General features: G+C 55.9%; 7 protein-coding genes across 7 annotated transcripts, besides 1 other annotated feature; 3 read left to right on the top strand and 4 right to left on the bottom strand.

The window, feature by feature from the left end:
- Positions 1–463: 463 nt before the first annotated feature.
- Positions 464–1,399, bottom strand: CYME_CMA134C (similar to phosphatidyl-N-methylethanolamine N-methyltransferase; the record flags this gene model as incomplete). The annotated part of the gene is made up of 1 exon (XM_005535052.1): positions 464–1,399. The coding sequence occupies one exon, from the start codon at positions 1,397–1,399 to the stop codon at positions 464–466; it is 936 nt and encodes a 311-aa protein (XP_005535109.1).
- A 3,168-nt stretch (positions 1,400–4,567) lies between these two features.
- On the bottom strand, positions 4,568–5,362 carry CYME_CMA133C (similar to syntaxin 6; the record flags this gene model as incomplete). The annotated part of the gene is made up of 1 exon (XM_005535051.1): positions 4,568–5,362. The coding sequence occupies one exon, from the start codon at positions 5,360–5,362 to the stop codon at positions 4,568–4,570; it is 795 nt and encodes a 264-aa protein (XP_005535108.1).
- Positions 5,363–6,187: 825 nt separating this feature from the next.
- CYME_CMA132C (unknown metallopeptidase) lies at positions 6,188–6,826 on the top strand (the record flags this gene model as incomplete). The annotated part of the gene is made up of 1 exon (XM_005535050.1): positions 6,188–6,826. One exon carries the CDS (start codon positions 6,188–6,190, stop codon positions 6,824–6,826), a length of 639 nt encoding a protein of 212 aa, XP_005535107.1.
- A 673-nt stretch (positions 6,827–7,499) lies between these two features.
- Positions 7,500–9,302: a sequence feature (possible transcribed region).
- Positions 9,303–9,723: 421 nt separating this feature from the next.
- On the top strand, positions 9,724–14,526 carry CYME_CMA130C (similar to MCM3 associated protein; the record flags this gene model as incomplete). The annotated part of the gene is made up of 1 exon (XM_005535049.1): positions 9,724–14,526. The coding sequence occupies one exon, from the start codon at positions 9,724–9,726 to the stop codon at positions 14,524–14,526; it is 4,803 nt and encodes a 1,600-aa protein (XP_005535106.1).
- Positions 14,527–14,846: 320 nt separating this feature from the next.
- Positions 14,847–15,653, bottom strand: CYME_CMA129C (hypothetical protein; the record flags this gene model as incomplete). Its single annotated transcript, XM_005535048.1, has 1 exon — positions 14,847–15,653. One exon carries the CDS (start codon positions 15,651–15,653, stop codon positions 14,847–14,849), a length of 807 nt encoding a protein of 268 aa, XP_005535105.1.
- Positions 15,654–16,397: 744 nt separating this feature from the next.
- On the top strand, positions 16,398–17,009 carry CYME_CMA128C (hypothetical protein; the record flags this gene model as incomplete). Its single annotated transcript, XM_005535047.1, has 1 exon — positions 16,398–17,009. The coding sequence occupies one exon, from the start codon at positions 16,398–16,400 to the stop codon at positions 17,007–17,009; it is 612 nt and encodes a 203-aa protein (XP_005535104.1).
- A 910-nt stretch (positions 17,010–17,919) lies between these two features.
- On the bottom strand, positions 17,920–18,219 carry CYME_CMA127C (cyclin-dependent kinase regulatory subunit; the record flags this gene model as incomplete). Its single annotated transcript, XM_005535046.1, has 1 exon — positions 17,920–18,219. One exon carries the CDS (start codon positions 18,217–18,219, stop codon positions 17,920–17,922), a length of 300 nt encoding a protein of 99 aa, XP_005535103.1.
- Between the last annotated feature and the right edge of the window lie 838 nt (positions 18,220–19,057).

Below are 19,057 nucleotides of genomic sequence, written 5' to 3'. Positions count from 1 at the left end.
TCGCACGCAACAGACGCAAACGAGAATTTTCTTCCAACGCAGTGATACACCGCTCAAGGAGGATTCCATCGATGACGCGAACGCAGACGATAACGAGGCGAAGGACTCGGTATGTTTCGAGCTTAGGCACCCAGTTCATGTCAAGGTCTAGCCGTTGTGCAGATGCTCGGGGTATGCAGTCGATCAATCAGAACGGAGTCTTTCAGATACCTGAACGTTAGCGAAATTTTAAAATGTACACTTGATTCTTCTCAAGCGCCTCTGAATATTCTATTTTCATAACAAGCTCCGTCTTCGAACCAATTGATGGTGCGCAAACGACCACTCTTCCAGTTGCACAAGCGAAAGACGGACATCACCTCAAATCGGGACGATTCCGCGAGAAGCTTGCAGGTTTCTGCTCAAGGATGCTGACGCTACTTGTACCGGATACAGAATGCCAGCATTTTCTGCTTGGGTACCTTCAAGTGCATTTCTTGGACGCATGCACCGACGCCATCTTGACGCACGCTGTCGTACTGCGTATGATATCGACACTGTGCTCGAGATGTTCTCGTTGCTGCTCCATTCCACGTCGCCGGAATTCTTCTGCATAGAGTTTGTACATGAATGGCTCTTCAATCAACCGCGCAGCGACCCAGTATACCAACGACAGCACCACAGCGAGCACAAGCCCCGTCGATGAACGACACCAGAGCGCATAGCCGAAATGCATGAGTGCACTACCCAAGTACATGGGATCTGAGAAAACGTTAAACGGAAAGCTGGAAACCATCTCCGAGCAGAAAAGCCCGAAATACTCGGGCATGTACGTGTAGAGACGCAGCCGCCAGAACCCACTCAAACTGAGCACAGCACCAGTAGTGTACAAGAACGCACCCCAAAAGCGAAGCACGCGAGCAATCTCCGCACCGTGGTGAAGATGCGTCAAACTCCATACTGAACTCGTTCGAACAGCTCTATGGATACAGTACTCTCGAATCGTTGAGCATGCGATGATGAAGAGAGAAAACAGCCGATGTGCGAATACGCTCCGTCCCCGTGTCATTCTTGTCCACAGGCGATAGTGGTACTCGAGGCGAGCGAGTCCATTCCATAGAATCGGCGCTAAAATGATGCTGATTAGCGCCGCGCGTACATCGCTATGATCCAGTCGCACGAGCGCCGTCGACGAAACACTGCGAGCGCGATGCTCCCGCAAAAATAGCACTGGGGCCTTCAGTTGGTGCTCGGCTATCTCCAGGAAAGCCGGTACATCAAGATAGCATAAGAGGTGCGAGGCTACCAGCGAGAGAAGCGCCCAGAGAAGGCTCCGTCGTAGCCGCTGCCGTTTCAAGTCTGGAGAAGCACCCTCGAGCAGGATAGGTGTTTCCTGCAGCCAGCGATCAAGTGCCAACATGCACGTAACAACACAAACACAGCGTCAGTCAGTTCTAGAATCGTGACCAGACCAGCCACGAACACAGCACGAGAAGCACGCAGTCACACCGGATGCAGCCTGCGCTACCCCGTCAAGTCGTCTAGTCACAGTACCGTGCGATAATACGAGCTCAGAGTCAGAACGTTGCAGAACTCTTGTTGTCGCTTAGAGACACGACGCAACATTCACGGAAGCAGAGCTCGTCTCTGATAAGAAAGCGTCCAGCATCCCTGTACCTGCGAGTTGCTGTGGTGTGGATTCAAGGGGCTGGCGGCGATGCGCGCCTGGCGGAATCCGCATCTGGCATCGCCGCATCTGGCGATGGAGCGCGCCCGGGCGTATCGCGCATCGGATGATGCAGATGCACCCGCGGGACTTGGTTGGATAACGACTCGTTTCTTTTGTGGATTGCTGGGGCGAATAGCGTGTTGGATATGGACACTGAGAGCTGCCTCGATACGATCTATACCGATGCTGACGTTCAGCAGCTGGGCATTGTAGACGCTAGCTCTGATGTTTGCACAAATGTTTTGGTTTCCCCTAGTTGTCATCAACAGAAGGCTTTGAGGGATTCTGCTACGAATTTGCCTTTTCCTTGTCTCCGTTCTTAGACACGTCAGTCTTTGATTTATGATCGAGGTTCGTTGTCAGCAGTCACAAGATGTTGGTCGGATGATTCTGGTCCCGATATCGCTGTATCCAGCATTGGTCGATGGGTTTGGGGCTCGGGTGGACGTTGCGATCTACGCGTCGCTTTCCATTTTTTCATTTCGATATCGACCGTTCAGGTGTATTCCTTGCACGAGTAACACTAGACTGTGATGCGGTGTTTCCGCTACGTCTGCAGCACCTCCTGGTTCTTTGAGGAGTGCCCCAAATGGCGTGTGAACGCTCGCTTCCTCGTTCGATACATGCCACCGACGGGTACAGGAGGCGCTCCCGGATACGTGTTCCTTCGTTATCGCGCCCGCTGCCGTCCCTAGCGAAAACGGAATTTTCTTGGACGATTCCCTCGGTGCGTACGCTGTCGGTTGCATGTGCAATCACGCCCTGTGCCATTCAGTAGAGGTTTATGGAACGCGATGCTGTCCATGATAAACACGCGGACTGGAAGAGATATCCAAGCTGGAGTTGAAGTCGGGCGATTTCAATCCATCTACGCTCTGGTCTTGCCAGGCCGTGACGCACGCACCATTGGAGGCAATCGCAGCAGTGACTTGTGTCCGAGTGCAAGACGTCGTTCCGTCCAAACCGAAGAGAGCGGAGCTTTGGAGCATATTTCTCGTGAGGGGTATCATGCTGCTGTCGATTCCCGTTTTGTCCACGGACACCAAGAAAAGAGTATCTGTCTCTGGAACGGAACCGATTATTTGATTTCAGTAGCATTGTGGCATTTCGCCATGATGCTTATGATGCAGGTGTCAATGGACAGCTTCGAGTCACTGATTGTCATCCATGGAGTGCAGCGCATTGCAGCGCCTCCAAGTCGTTTTGAAACATAAAAATAGAAAACATGGAGAATACCTGATTCGAACATGCTACGTTTGAGACTGAGAGCAGCGTGGAGGCTTGTACGCGTGAATCACACGAAGCTATTGGTTACTTTACGAACTGTGTCTCACGGACGTCGCCGATCATCATGATGACGGTAACATAAGGAACTGTAGTGGCAAGGCGTCGAGAAGCTCTGTCCAAAAAATCTGTAAAACCATTGGACTCGATGAACCGTTCTTGCTCCAACATGAATGTCGAGTTTATCGATGTGAACGACACATTGGGTAGGAAATTACAAGGCATGATCGGAACGAGCGTTTCGGTACGCCATGCTCATCTGACACGGGCGCAGCCTGTGCCATGAATCACTCCATATATGCAGAGGTCTTCGCAAGACGCTCTCGATGCGTGGGCTGGTAAGTGCGAACACTGCTCACAACCTGAACCCAGAACGATCGAATCATGACAGAGGATCGTTGTAATGATGAATTCGAGCGTTTGATACGCAAGTGTCGATGCCTCGTCCAGGACACCATGGAAATACCAAGTCGGTTCGGTACCGCGACGTACAGCTACAACTGCGCTGACACCTGCTCTTGCCGGGCCGTCCGCATGCGTCGCATGCACGTTTTCCCTGGGTCGCTGGTGTGGCCATGTCTGGGAGCAAACCTGGTTCGTCAACCAGGGTTCCAGATGTGCGCTCTACAATCTGTATGTGCACTCGGACACCAGGGCTCTCAAAAAAGTAACACATGGCACCTGCATCGAGCGCTGGTAACTTTACATGATCCTAGCGCGCGCGTGCTGCAACCCGCTGCAGCGATGCCTTCAGTGGGCATGCGCAACCGCTGCACCTGACCAACGCATTACACTGTGAAGTTGTCTCTATGGCGCTAGCTTGGTGTCGCTAATATTACAAATACTAGTTGTTGCAACCCGCTGCAGCGATGCCTTCAGTGGGCGTGCGAAACCGCTGCACCTGACCAACGCATTACACTGCGAAGTTGTCTCTATGGCGCTAGCTTGGTGTCGCAAATATTACGAATACTAGTGGTGGCGTCGGAGACGACGGCTGGCGCAGTAAGCGCCTCGCCCTGTCGCTGCCCTGTTGGACGCATGGGCGCACGAGCTGGCACTCGACGCTGGTGCTGTGAAATGCTGTCGACGGACTGACCGTGCAGCGTTTTCGTGTCATGATTGTAAGCATAGTGCTATTGTTCGCGGGAGTCTTGCTGACTTCGCTGAGAGCGCCAGGAGACTTTGGACCCACACATGTGCATTATTCACCAAGCCGGCAACTACTAATGACACCGAGGGTAACGAGCGTTCCTCGGTGTCCAGATGGCTTCTCTCCAGTCATGTATCCTGATATCCATTGGGAATGGTTCGTATGCGATCGCTCAAAGCAGCTAACGCTGGGGTCCTGCGAGGCCAACGGTAACCCGACGTCAGCAGTTGATGCACTCGTGGTTCACGCCTCGCATAACATGGTGCTCATGTCCTATGCTACGACGTGCCGAATACCCTGAGAGCACCCAGCCGCCGTCTCGATCGCTTCCGCTATGCGAGACCTTAGGCTTCCAGACAAGTTTCGAACCAAAGATCGTGGACATGACGCAATTTCCATTGTCCTAACTTGTCAGTTGCCAATTGCTAGGTATAGAGTACCAACAATAGCAGAACAACGAATACCGCAAACAGTCCCAGCAAGGAACATAAACGTTCCCGTCCCGTCTCCTGAATAAGCGACTCCAAGCGGGACTGTACTTGCCTGAAGCGAGACTGGACTGCGCTCATGCTCGAATCGACTGCATCGATGCGTTCAACGTGCCGCAAAGCCTCACTTCGGATCGCCAGACCCATATCGCCGAGCCTCTTCACGACAGACAACATATCTTCCAAGTCCTGATCCTGTTGTTCGATCAAAACTCGCTGCTCTTTTTGCTCTTGATCCAAAAATACCTCATTTTCGCGCTCAATTCGGTGCGCTGCCTTTTGTGCTGCGTAGTCCAGGGGTCGTCCGGTCGACGCGGTGCTCGCAAACGGCTCCGTGTCTCGCTGACGCGAGCGCGACCCAGGTCGCGCGGAGAAAAGAGAGTCCACTACAGCAGGTTGTTTTCCTGACAACTCCAAAGCGTCGAGTCGCTGCCAGAGTTCATGAATGGCGTGCTCTCGTTCGGCAAGCTCCGCGTCCGTTATAGGGAAACGTTCGCGGTTGCCTCGAACAACACGAACGGTTTCGGAAAGCTCTCGCAGATTCTCTTTCAGTTTCGCCTTGCTAGCCTCAAAGTTGGAAGATCCGTCGACTGATAGCGAGCCATCATGAGAAGCGAGTTCAAGCCCAAAGCCGTTGGGACTCGTCTGTCGTAAGCTTGTCTCGAGCGCAGTCAACTGCTGCTCCACGCTAGCTTTGAAACGATAAAACGGATCATTGTTTGTGGACAGCATCAGCAGAGTCCGCAGCCTCGTCTAGACTCACACCATATCTCGCACGCGGCGATTGCTTTCAACTCTCGAACCGAGTGTCTCCTGAAAGCAACTTGTCTACAGTGCTGTAGTACGTCCGCAAATCGCTTCAACGAGCCTCGACGATGGACAGCGAGTCTTTCCAAACGACAGGGCATTTTAATACATTTATGTCCTATTTGTTGTAGTTTCTTGCAACCTGTCTCCGCACCGCATCGCTCCATTGACCTGGGCGCACGAAGCGACTTGTACGGGCAGCGCTTGTCGTCTAGTCTTCGCCGAGTGGGCGACTTCCCGCTCGATCAAGTGGAGACTGGGTGCACGAAAGTGTGTCGTTATTCAAAGGGCGTACGCTGCACTGTGAAACTCGAGCCGGGCGCCTCGGGAGCGTCGTCGACGCCGAACTGCAGCAGCTGTTGCGGTGGCATTCGCTTTTCGAGTCGTCGGAAAAAGTGCACGGCGAAGAGGGCTTGCTACACTATATTGGACAAGTCTGAGTCCCAGGTCAAGGAATACGCTCTAGAAAACAGCTTTAACTGAACTCCGGCTCACTGCGAAGACACGTCGACGGGCTCTGACTAGCGGTAGAAGGGCACGTAAAACAGAACAGGTCTTTACCAGGACGCTGTGTTCGGTGCCGACTATTCAAGGTGCTTGGAAGACTGTGCAGTGCCGCTTAGAACGTTCAAACAAGGACGTTGTCGCTGCTTACTTTTTTGCGACCAGGCAGCGAATCGCAGTGCCATAGACCCAAACAGGAAGCGCACTGGCAGAGCAATCTGTCACAAGCTTTTTGTCTCCCTGATCATGGTTGTTGAAGCGCAAATCGAGGACCAAGGAGTTGGAAATACGGCCGATCTCGAGCGATGCGAAAAGTTCGTGCAACGAGCAGTTCATTCGAACCCGACTGTGCAGTTCATGGTGAGAGCGCTCCGCGAGGCCGGGTGCCCAGTGTTCGTTGAACAGACGGGAACGCCGCCTTCGCCCGGGGTGCAGTCCTTGGAGCCCGGTGCCGCGGAGAAGTTGTCTTCTCGGATCTGCTGTCGCCACTGTGAGGCCGCTGTTGGCGGTGGCTTCCAGGACGATGGCACCGTCATCCTGTGTGCCAATCATTTGCAGTCGCAGTCAATGACATCGACGACGCTAGTCCACGAACTTATTCACGCCTACGATCAGTGTAGGGCATATTTGGACTGGAGCAACTGCGTCCACCATGCCTGCAGTGAGATTCGAGCCGCTGCACTCAGCGGTGATTGCGACTGGCTCCGTGAAGTCGCTCGTAGCCATTTTCGCATCGGCGGGCAGTTCCGTCGTTGCATCAAGCGCAGAGCCGAAATGAGCGTCAAAATGAACCGCAACTGTAGTGAAGCAGAAGCTCGAGACGCCGTAGAACGTGCATTTGAACCATGTTATCGCGACACTGCTCCGTTCGAGACCATTCCCTAGAGCAGAGGCGAACGTCGGAGCTGCAAACGTTGAGTTTGCATTTGGCGAGATCCGTCACAACGTTGGTATCAGTGCGCTCCTGGCATCGCAAAAGTTTGGTACGCTTCCATCATAGCATTCCTGGGAGCCAATCACGCAGCGACCATGCGCTGCACGATCTTCGCTGGGTAGATGCCTGCATCGTCGGTAAGGTTGACGCAACCGTGCCTTTCTTATTCGCTGCAAGCCGCGGCGAGTTGCAGACGATGTGCATGGTGCGTCGAATGCTTTGCGCAAGACGACAGCGCTGGTCAGTGCACCAAAGTTGTACGTCACGTGCGCGATGTGGGCCGTGGAGTCCTGACCAGGGCCATGCTACCTCTCCGGATCGCTGCTCTTGACGAAAACAGCTCGAATGTTCGGGAAGCACACACGGCTCGAGTATTCAAAACACCGCTTTCTGGATCGGATATTCGAGCGTTGCAATGGCGGATCAAGGCTAATGCGAACTCGCTGCGTCAAGAGTTTGGGAGGAAGACGCGCTTGCGAATGCGGCGGATAGAAAGCAGCCTTGTCATCCACGAAGAAATTGAGGGAAATCAGATCCGTCGTTCGAATGATCACGACGAAAGTTCAATGCACCATCTGTATCGATACCCCGCGGGTAGGGGCGGATGCTAGTCCAACGAACAGGCCTGTAGATGACGCGCGATGCTCGGACTAGAAGCGCAGCGTTGAGCACGACTGATGCATGCACCGCAAGCGCGCTGCAACCAGGTGGCACTCTTTTACGCTGAGGCGGCTGCAGCAACTCATATGCATCACCTATCGCAGTGGTTATGGGTCATGGAATCGGAAGCAGCCGTCTGTGCAGCAGTTGCCACGAAAGTTGCAGCTGCGCTCTTCCTCTGTTGTTTCCACGAGACTCGCGAATGCTCTCGCACCGCACCGGCACCTAAGGCACTCCATTCATTAGATATCGCTTGTATTTGCCGCTATCCGGCTGGGTCTGTTTGCTGCTCTGACGCACACGCTTCGCAAACGCTTATCGCCCGCGACGAATCCAAAAAGCACTCCAACAGCTTCCAGTATGAGCGTGCACACTAGCTGAGCGCTGGCCTCCTGGAAAGATTGCTTTCGACCCGATTCCGTTATCGAACTGCTCTAGAGGCGTTGGTCTCGATACGCAGCACCGGTATCATCCGCTGCACTTGCTGCAGATCGATGCACCGCTGAGCTGCTCGATGGATCGAGGCCGCCACGCAGTTCGTAGAGCAAGGTGCCCGAGTGTGCATCGGTATCAGTTTTTGCCTTCTCCTCTGACCGCTTACCGTTCGAAACGATGAGCGCCTTCTTGGGTCACGTAGGAGAAACGAACTGGTCACCACAGAAGGCTCCATTCCAGCATCCGATGATGCCCAATACCAAAGTCGACTAGCTCAAGAGCGATCTGGCGAACTCACGCCCTCCAGGCAACGCCCGACACCCACAGCCTACACGTATCCGAATGCGGCTGCAGTGGGCGCTCTGCGGTACTGTGTGGATGACATGTAGCGACACAGCATGTGTATAGGTGACGTATATGTGTCGTATACGAGTCGCTCCATACCATCGAAGCAGTGAACGCGAATGGAATACGCTCGGGTCTAGGAATGCTACAGAACGCTAGTGGAGTACCCATGTCACCGTATTGGCAGAAAAAGGATCATGCGATCATCTGCGCGATATCATTCAGGTGTAAATTCTGTCACTTGCGACCGACAACAGGAAGCGACTGCAGCTGTATCTGCACCTGGCGGTGAGCAGATACGCTGAACACTCCCGCAGCGGGACGTGCTCCTCGAAGGTTGTCCCCAGCCCGTGCTCCCTCTTTGGCGTTGCAACAATGGGCAGGTGCCACGCAGCGAATTCGGTTCATAAACCGGTGAAGCTTGTCAGCAACATCACAAAACAACGTTCTTGACGAGGTACACGCCGAGGCTCGACGCGCTTCCACTCAGTGCGTTCGCAACAAGTAGCCAAGGAGCTCGCTCACGAGCAGCCGCTAGAATACGCTGCGCGATATGTTGCAACTTGGCAGGAAGTGAGGTGTCCCTATCGGAGACTAGCGAGTCTACGAGTCAATGTTCTCGTTTCCCCTGGTTCGAGACGCAACAAACGAACGAGCGCCTCGTTAGAGCGTGCACCAGCGTCTGCTCCATAGCAACACGTCGCGAGTGATAGTATCATACAAGGCGGTTCCTTCGTGTAGATTCTGTTTCGCTCGACTGATTTCGATCATAACGAATGCAACGCCGACGACGAGTCCTGCTCGCTTCGAAGCAAGTTCTCGGCCAGCTGGTCAGAAGCCGGAGCTGGGACGCCCGTTCCCGGAACGCTCACAGCTGAAGCAAGCTTCTAGCTATCAGGCATCAAAGCTGGCTTGTCCCAGAGCAGGCCATTTCGCTCAAGAGACGTTGTCACTAGTGCAACCGCGCGTTACCGGCGACAAGTCCAGAAACCAACACCGCTAGCGCATCCAGCAACGCAGACTTGCGTTTGCCGTTGTTACGGTCATGAAGAAGCGTTCTTCCACGTGCCACCACTGGTTCGTGCTTTGAGCGTCTGGTGCTACGCGTTCACTTCGTACCGCACCGTACTGGTTTAGTTTAGAAGACGGGAAGTTGTAGGTCGGACGCTCCGGGTCCCCGAGGCGAATGGTCGAGTGCCAGGGCAGCTCCACACGGCCCCGCGTAGGACACCGAGGAACATCCAACTTCTCTGGACTGCCTTGCGCACTTGCAGCATACTGCTGCTTCCGTGTCTGCGACGCTGAGGTTTACAGCTGAATCCAGGAGGAAGCTTCTCAACTCACGAGCGAGCACTGCGCTTGAAGCGCGGCTGTTCGTACCGGGAGAGGACTTGCCGGCAGCAAGCCTATGGACACCGCTGAGTTCCACGAAAGAAGCAAAGTACTCGAAGCGCTACCCGATGAAGGTCAGATCTACCTCTCGCCAACCGGACAGGTGCGGTACCGTGGCCGGACACTGCTGCTGCTCCAGTGCCCTGAAGCGTACTGCGATGAAGAGCGCCTTCGCACATACTTCGAACAGGTGGTACCCAAACAAGTGACCCGCGTGCAGGTGCGTCCGCAGAAACGGAGCGCGCTCATAGAGTTTCAGACGCAAAGAGCTGCAGCTGCAGCGCTTCGTAAGGCTCCCAACACGACCACCTCTGCGCTGGGAAACCGACCGAACTTTCGCCTTCGTTACTATATCCCGCCTGCAGCACGAGCGTCCCTGCAGCGCTGGCAAGCTGCGTATCCTCCTCAGAACGCATTCGGACCAGCGATGATTCCCGAAGAGCGTACGGGAACGTCAGCAGGAGCATCTGTCAACGCCGCCAAATCATCCCTGCAGTCGATAACTCGTTCGACCACAGAAGCTGCCGCTTTCCCGCCGCCGACCCAGACCAGTGGATATCAAGCACTACCCGGGACGTTGAACGAGACTTGGGAAACCGCATCACGAACAGCTTCCACTGTCGGTACGTTTCCAGAGCAGCGTATCAGTGTTTTTCAAGCATCGATGCCCGCAACAACCACTGCACACAGTGACGCCCATCATGAAGACCTGAATGCTCAGCACGACGAGACCCTCCGAAGCGACGCCCTGCCACCAAACGCTCGTTCCACAACCGATCCCTGGACGAAGCATCGGGAGCCCGTGTTCGCTTCTGGGGAGCACGGAGACTCTCAGCAACAGGCTGGGAGCAGCGCATCCACTGCGCTGCCGTTGCCGCTGGATGCGCAACCTGCGCTCCTGGGTACCTGCCTGATGATGTGTCCCCTGGAGGAGCAACACCAACGTCGGATGCAACGTGACGTGCATGTTCTCGAAATGAGTTTGAACCCGGAGCGCACCCTCGAGCCGAACCCACAACTCATGGTGAAAAAGTTTGCGCGACCGGCTGCCGGTGCAGAAGCCGTGCGTCCGGAACAAGTGCGCCCACCGCACGTGTTGCGTCAGACAATGGAATACCTGTTGCAGCATATTGTGGATCGTGAAGATGTTCCATTTCACGAAGTCTACGCGTTCTTACGGGATCGAACACGCAGTATTCGACAGGATTTCACGTACCAGGGTATCTATGACACCAACTGTGCCTGGGTGCATGAGCAGTGCGTACGCTTTCACATCCTCGCCGAGTATCGATTGGCCGTCACTGGACCAGAGGTCTTCTCCTCAAAACAGAATATGGAGCAGCTTGACAAATGTTTATTAGCGCTTTGTCACCTCTATCGAGAAGCCGCTCGACAGGGTCGTTCTGTAAGTGCCCATCGAAGCGAGTTTGAGGCGTACTATCTATTACTCCAGAACCGCAACGACGCCGTCATCCAGATCCTGCGCGAACTCGATCCGGAGACACTGCACAGTGAGCAAGTTCAGCTTGCACTGCAAGTGATTCGGGCTCGTCAAGCTGGCGATTTTCAGGCGTTTTTCGGTCGATTGCTCGCGCAAGTCTCCTTCCTCCAAGCGTGTATGATGCATCGGCACTTTGGTATGATGCGGCTGTGGGCGCTGGAGCAGTTGGCTCGTGCCGCAGCACGTCAGGAAGTATGGCCTCTCAGCGCGCTGGTGTCGTTGCTTGCCTTTGATGATGATGACGATGCAGCAGCATTCCTGCGGAGCTGCGACTTGCACGTTACCGTCGACGGTGACAGCGTCGCGCTTGCGACACTGGAGCCACACGTGTCCAGACTGCGTGCAAAGACAGCCGACGCCACACAGGCGACCTTGCGACCGCTCTACTGGTTCGTAGGCCAGCGTTGTGTCGAACGCAAGGCGCTGGGCCTCAAACCCAGTGAAATTATCCAAGGCAAGGTGCCGCCCGCATCCCGGGAGCAGTGTTTGCGGGAGCGTATAGCTGCTGAGCTCGCCAGACAGCGTTCCGAACGACAAGTGGCTTCCAAAGACCCGCACGTGGCCGTGCCTGCAACGGCGAACTCGGCGCCGTTTTCTCAGGATAGAAGCGATTCGCATCAGATGAGCGTGGAGTTGAGAAGCGGCGTGCCTGGCGCTGCTGGTGGCGAAAAGTGGTCGGACGCATGCCCTCGTAACGAGATGGCGAGCAGCAGCAGCGGCAGCGGCAGTGGCAACGGCATCTCGGTGGACTTGCCAACTGCATGTGTCCGCAACGCGCAATCGCTTCTCGAACCGCGTCCATCTCCGGAAGCAGCAACAAAAGAGCCGGTAGCATTTGGCTCACAAGTCGGAACGCCCCAGATGCATGAATGTACTGCTGGTGTTGACCGAGACGTGCACGACTCGGAACGAGCGCAGAGGTTGCAGGATGCGCGGCCGCTGCTGCTCCAAACTGGGACCAACACCCCGACGGCGTCTATCAGTGGAGGAGGCAAAGTTTCTGCCGCAGACGCCTATGCCGCGGATGCGCAACAGCCAGCTGCAGCTGAAGGCAGCCGGCGGCGCGAATGGAACGCAGTTGCTACGGCAGCTGTGAACGCTCCAGTACAAGCTGCCGCAGCGGTGATGGGACCGACCTCGCAACGCACCATACGGCCGGAGGAGGTATCGGAGCGTGCGGTTGCACGCTCGCCATGGTCGTCAACAGGGCAGACAGGAATCGTGCCGCCTACGAAGCCAGCGCCCGCGTCTTTTCAGTTCGACAACAAGGCTCAAAGGCAGGCTACAGATCCTGCTGCTGCTGCTGCTGCTGCTGCTGCTGCTGCTGCAGAAATGGCCTCGGATGCCGTCCAGAGAGCGCCTATTGAAGCGATCCCAGCACTGATGACACCACACCAGACGCGAGCAACGCCAACAGGGCGCGAGTCTGGGCTGGAGCACTCCTCGGTGGCTGTCGATGACAAAACCCTCGCACCAAGTGACGTGCCACGCGAGCGCCCGGTGACGGCAATGCCGCCGCCCATACCGCCCACGGGCGCTGCTCTGGTGCGAATGGAAGCAGCACACGATGAGCAAGTCGAAGCAGCCCTGGAACAATTGGATGCGCAGTGGCTCCTGGCGCGCCACGAGCCCGCCTATGCCATCGAGTACTTGGTGCTCGCTGGTCTCATGCTAGAACGATATCTTGCGCAAAATCTGCGTGAGCGTGGTGGCGCACTACCATCATCTTTCTGGGAGCAATTGACCGAGCTCGAATCACGTCTAGAGCAAACACATCATGTTTTGGGTCAGCTCAAACAGACTGCTGCGCAACTGAGCGCAGCTAGTCGACCGGCTTCAGAGGTTGGCCCACGAATCAACCGCCTACTCCGCCAAATCGCTGCGTATCAAAGCGCTGTTGAGCGTGCGGTCCAGGCGGCTTCCAAGCTCCGTGAAGAAGCCACCATCGCACAGACACAACGCCTGCTTCGTGATCGCCTCGTACAAGAGCTGGTACTTCGCCCCAGTCCGCTGACTCGTTTAGTGTCGCTGCCGTTACCGCCGGTCGCGGCCGCTGCAGCGCCCGAGCATCCATCAACAAGCCCGCGCGTGCAGCAAACTGCGCCGCCACCTGAGACCTTCGCGGTACTGCGTCTGGCATCATCCCTAGCAGGAGACCTGCGGATTGGTGTCTGGTGGCCCCCGCACGACATTGTGTGCAAAGACCTCGTCCAAGGACTCTGTCAGGACCTCTGTATCCGATGCAACGAGCAAGATGATTCCGAGTCGTATGCGCAGCATCAGCGGCAACAGCTGCAGCTTGTTTTGCCAGGGAACATGTGTCCCGATAACCTGGCTGGTCTGCTGGCCGTGGTGCGCGGTGACGCACCATCAGTGTGCGCGTCTCCGCTCAAACAAGTGATTCGATCGAAAGCGACCGAGATGTCCACGGATTTTGCGCGCCAACGACGATTCCCGCTGGTGGTGCTCATGATGCTATCGCCACTGGCGACGACAACACCAACACCAACGTCAGCAATGACGACAAAGAGAGCAACGCCTGAGGGTATTTCGTGCACAAAACATTTGCACGATACAGTGCTCGTGTACGAGAACCGCAAATCTGCCTTTGCATGTTTTGCTGTCCGCCATACACAAAACGTTTCTTTCGACATTCTGTGGGACTGGTTCCAAACCCAGTGCATCTCATTCCCCTGTATTTCTGAGCCAATGCCGATGCTACCGCTCTCGATTGTGCTTCTCAAGCTGAGTGAGACGGATGTGCCAACGGTGGCTGCGGAATCGACTCGTGACGCGCCCACAGACACCAGCTTCACCGCAAGTGGCGTTGCGGGTATTGCCTCACGCTGGGCGAGCTGGGCCAGTGCGCTTCGACGCTGGGCCGATGTCCGAACGAACTCGCGCCACGCGGAGACATGTTATCAAATCGCAACGATCACAGAGCAGTGCGTAACGACCCTGCAAGCTACCATGACAGACGCAAACCAGCAGCATGAATCGTTCTATTTGCAAACGCAGCTGGCGGGCTGGGTTGTGCGTCATTTAACGGAGCTTGGGGCAGCGGATATGCTCGTTCCTGCAACGCTTTGGCCGCAGCAAACGCGCTGTGCTGCCTCGTGGGGCTTTGCTGGGGCGTTACCAGCGGAAAATCGCCAGTCCCCGAATGATCCGCAATCACAAGCGTCCATGGAATCACCCGACTCCGCTCCGAGTCGCTGGTACCGACTCGTAAGACAGGTTCGCGATGAAAGGGAATCCTTCGAGCATCTGAAAGCGCGTCTTCGAGAGTGTGTGTTCAGTTCAGAAAACAAATTCTGACCCGAGACTGTTCAGGTTCCGTTCGGAACCTGTGTATCGGTTCGGCAACCGCATGCTCTGGATAAAGCAACCTGACGACGCAAGTACTCCCGTATTCGTTCTTCGACAAGGGCTGCATGTTGCAGCTCAGCCCTGATCGCTGCCTCGGCCATGGAACGTCGCAACATGTCAGCGTCGTCAAGAACCCAGGTTCGGCACACCGGGCACTGTGCACGCTTGTGGCATGCCCAACCGCGAATGCAATCGTCATGGAAAACATGACCACATCGGGGCAGTTTTCGAACAGCAGACTCCGGTGCGAAGTTCTCCAGACAGATAGATCAAGTCTGCGCAGCTGTAGTCTCGACAGTGTGGGCGTCGTTGGCCTCCAGCGATGCGAAGCGCTGCGGCGGACAAACCTGGTCGAGCTCCACTGGACTCACGCGTGCTTTGCGTTGCTGCCACGTGGCCAGCGCGATGAGTGCGTAAGGATCTGCTTCCGTTTCACAAGCAACTCGAATGGCATCCCGTTGACGACGAAGACCCTCCCGTGTCACTACGAGCAACGAACCGTACTCGTCTTCGACAACAACCCGATACCGCAGGTACGGATAGTAGGGTACTTCGGTCAGCGGCCGTATCGGCAGACTCGGTGCGTATATGTGTCGCGTGCCTGCCGCCATTGTAAAGGTTGGCGGAGACTCAGATGCAGGGCCTGGAGCTTGTTGCGGCATCCACGGTACTGACGTGGTCGACGTCGATGAAGTCGGCCCGTTGCGTGCATTCACAGACCTGCCAGGCGGTGGCGGCGGTGGCGGTTGCCGAGTTGCATCACCCGCCAGCCGTCGCTCCGTGGAGGGTCGGTTACCCATGGGTGCACCAAGTGCTCCGGGGTGTACCGGAACGCTCTTGCGCACGTTCCTGTACAGTAGCGCACGCACGTTGTCGCGTGAAAAACACGAAAGAGAATGAATCAATGAGTGCGGAGGGAGCGTGTGCGCGCAGCGAGCGCTGTACGCACAGCCGTTGCCCGACGATGCGTGCGCACGATGCGTGCACTCGTCGAGGCTGCGGGTGACGTGTCCATCGCAGTGCATGCATGCATGCATGAACATTTGCTCGAAGAAATCAGTGAATCGTGCATGCATAGACTCGTGTGTACAGCGTACACGTCCTACCTGGAGTGTGCGTCTATCCTGGGAGCGTTCCGAATGCGAGTGCTATGAAAATACGGCTTCGATGGGGATTGGCTTTATGGGTACGGGGCACTTGATCGGCATGCTGTCACATACGGATAAAGCGAAGCATAGGCAGATTATGCGTGCTCGGAGCGATGAATATGTGCCTGGCACGATCCTCCGTAGATATGACAACTGGACGCATCCCCGAGAACATCTCTATATACGATCGGAAAACTGAAGCCCCTAGCGAACGTGGTGCTGCAGCGCCATGGGTGTTCCGGTCACGATATGCAGCTCAGGGCGCGTTCGTACTCTTTTCTAGTACGTGGTATGTTTGGTCGCGTCGCGGTACAACAATGAGACTTGAAGCGCTGGAGAAACGCTTACCGCTTGTTGGCATTCTCGGACGCTCGGACCTCGTCCGTGTTCCTGCGCCGTCGTCGCCATTCTGGGAATGTATGCGGAAGCGGGTTCCGCGAAACGCTAAGCACAGTATCAGGGACCAAAACAAGCAAGCTCGTCGCAAGGAGCGTACCCTTTGACGCCCATTTCCGGAGCAACGACGCCCAAACGAATGACGTCTGCAGGGCATTGCGCGTTCCCGCAGGCACAGCGCGTCGTCGACGGCATTCGACGGCAGCAGATCGCGCACAGCTGCAGTTGTGCGGCAGCAGCACCGCGGCGCTTACCACCGAGACGAGGGATCGGTTCATGGCCTCGGATCAGGATGATGCAGGCTTCTTGCCTACGCTGGTACAGAGCATGGTAACAGGTGCTCTGCTAGGAACTGCAATGGGTGCTTCCATCGTCTACTGGCACAGCTACGAGCAGAACCCGCTCGCGCAGTTCCAAGCCACGAAACCGGGCGAGCGTCCACGTCGTGCCCCGTTTAGCTTCCAGGGTCTCTCGAGGAGCGTCAGGCCTGTAGACTTCACATCCGCGACGAGCGCACAAGGCGGTGCGCCTGTGCACCCGGCTCTGCAGTCACCGTGGCGCACCGTAGCTGCGCACGCTGGTTTCCTGTCCAGCATTGGCGGTCTGTTCGTCGTGGGCGAATACTCAGCACGAGCGCTTCGTGGTGACAAACAAGACCCCTGGAATAGCGCGATAGGCGGCTGTCTCGCGGGCAGCGCGTTTGGGGTTCGCGCTGGCTCGCTCGGCACTGGGGTCGGTATCTGCGCGGTGCTCGGTGCTTTTGGGGCGTTCCTGGACTGGTCGTTCTCGAAGTCGTCAGAGCCTGCGTTGAACCCGCCGCAGCCTGGAGTTCGACACTGTGTTGAGCTCGCGGAGCAGGCGGATGAAGCGGCGGAAAGCGCCAGGTAACACCCATCTCTAGAGCGGCTAGCATCGTGCTGGGGCGCACGGATACCGCACTATTGAGCAGGCGATCCCGCCCTGTGCGTTGCAGGCGGGGGACGGGCACTTGCTTGAACAGCTTACGTACACCCGCTGTGTGCAATCCGTTCCTGTAACAGGGCTGCTGCATTGGCGTCCATGTCTGATGCGCCGCGACAGAGACGCTGCCTCCTCGACCGCTTCAGGTGCAGATGCTAGATGTGAGCATTCGATTTTACGAAATTGCGTTCACATTAAACTGTGCAAATTTTCATTACGAGCACACGGGGCCCTCACTCGTCAGGTTGTAAGCATCGTCCAGGTGCTGTCGGGTAAGCGCAATCCATGCTTTCGTCCCTGTTGGTCCAAAAGATCCGCTATAACGCTATTTGCGTAGCATCTCTGGACATTGGAGCGCAATCACCGCTACTTCGAACCTTTTCAGGGGAATCAGTTGCCTGTGCGTCTTCAGCGAACCCCAGACAACGTCAACTCTCACGGTTGCCGAGCAGGCCCGCAGCATTGCTGCTGCGGAAAGTAGGGCAAGGCGGCGCACGCAGCGTCACAACTCTTGAGACCGAATCCGAAGCGGACCATGCCAATCAGACAACCAGAGGCATTGAACTGAAAGCGTGTACCTGAGGTGGCGAGCGCGCTGGGGCGCTAGCTCGCATACTCCCGTCAAACGAGGCCTGGGCTTGCTGCAAAGCACCCCTGACCAGTCGTACCACACCCGGTCTCATTCCGCGACAGTTTCAGAAGAACGAATGCAGTAACTTCAACGCAACCGAATACAAGCATCTAGTACCGCTTGCATCAAGACGTTTTTTGCTGGGGAATGCTACCGCTGTCACCCGAACGACGCGGCCGGTGAGCGATTCCCCGCATCCTCTGCTGTTCACGGAACGGCGTGTGAGGCAGATTCAGAAGGGTTCTGCGATAGCCCCGTCGTCGCAGTAGTAGCACCCTGCGAGTAGTTCAACGGGCGTCTAAATAGGAGAATATGGGGCTCTGGTCGATGGATAGCGTAGTGAACCCAGCCCCGTGACTGCTGCACGCCAAGGCTCCGCCACTCTGCCTCGCTGAGAAGTTTGTTCTTCGGCAAAAGACGCGCAATATCTGGGGGCAGAATAACGTGACGGTACTCGTATGTATCATCATAATATTTTTCCGAGTACTGTATCTGCTGAGCCGGCATTCTATCACGCACTTTTGGCGCTGGAACTCGTGCCTATACGGAGCACTGCGTTTGAAAACGCTCGAATCGATTGGAAACGGGGCGCCTGCGCGCAGCCTGCGGGTACGCGCGGCGTAGCGCAGCGGGAATTCTGTCGATGGCTGAAAAGTGTCCGTTGACCTTGGATTTCAGGTTGCGGATTGGATGGATATTGGCTTTCGAGGAGGCGTACATCGTGCTGCTGCATCCTTTCTCCAAGTTGCATGACCTATACTTCTTTTCGGATATACAATTCGTTTTGTGCGTTCGATCGAGCGCCGAGTGCCTGTCGTGCTGTACCTGCAGGAGCGCCTATGCCGCTGGAGCACAAGCATCACGGAGATAGATCGTTTTTACCATGCGAGTGATGACGTTGGCTCGAGGCGTGGCTAGCGCGATACCGGGTCGCGATTCATTATTATTCTGGGGGCTTGGAATCTGTTCAGACAGATCTACTGCATGCGGCAGCGCGAAGGAATACACGAGGAGTCCGCTGAGACAAGCGCGATGCCCAGATGCAAGCTAGCCGCTCCTAGTCCCAGAATAAGCAGCGTTTCGGACGAGTTGCGCAGGTCTCAATAAAGCATCTGCCACTGGGGCGAGCACGAAGCATTAGCCCTGCAGACTCGTCCGGCACGCGGGACATGCCACCTGTAGACATTCGATTATACGGAAAGCGTTTGCCATTTTCTAACGTTTACCGTAGAGGGGAAAGAAATTGCCATCTCGTTGCTATTTAATGGTTCGTTTCTGTTCTTTGCTCTATATAGTCCGGTCGGTTAGCGCATTTCCGCATCTTGGAGGCATCAGACGCGACGAG

The sequence above is a fragment of the Cyanidioschyzon merolae genome, chromosome 1 (genome assembly GCF_000091205.1).
Source record: "Cyanidioschyzon merolae strain 10D DNA, chromosome 1, complete genome".
NCBI classification, from domain to species: Eukaryota; Rhodophyta; class Bangiophyceae; order Cyanidiales; family Cyanidiaceae; genus Cyanidioschyzon; species Cyanidioschyzon merolae.
The sequence above is the reverse complement of the archived record's forward strand: the minus strand, read 5'-3'. Positions and strand labels throughout refer to the sequence as shown.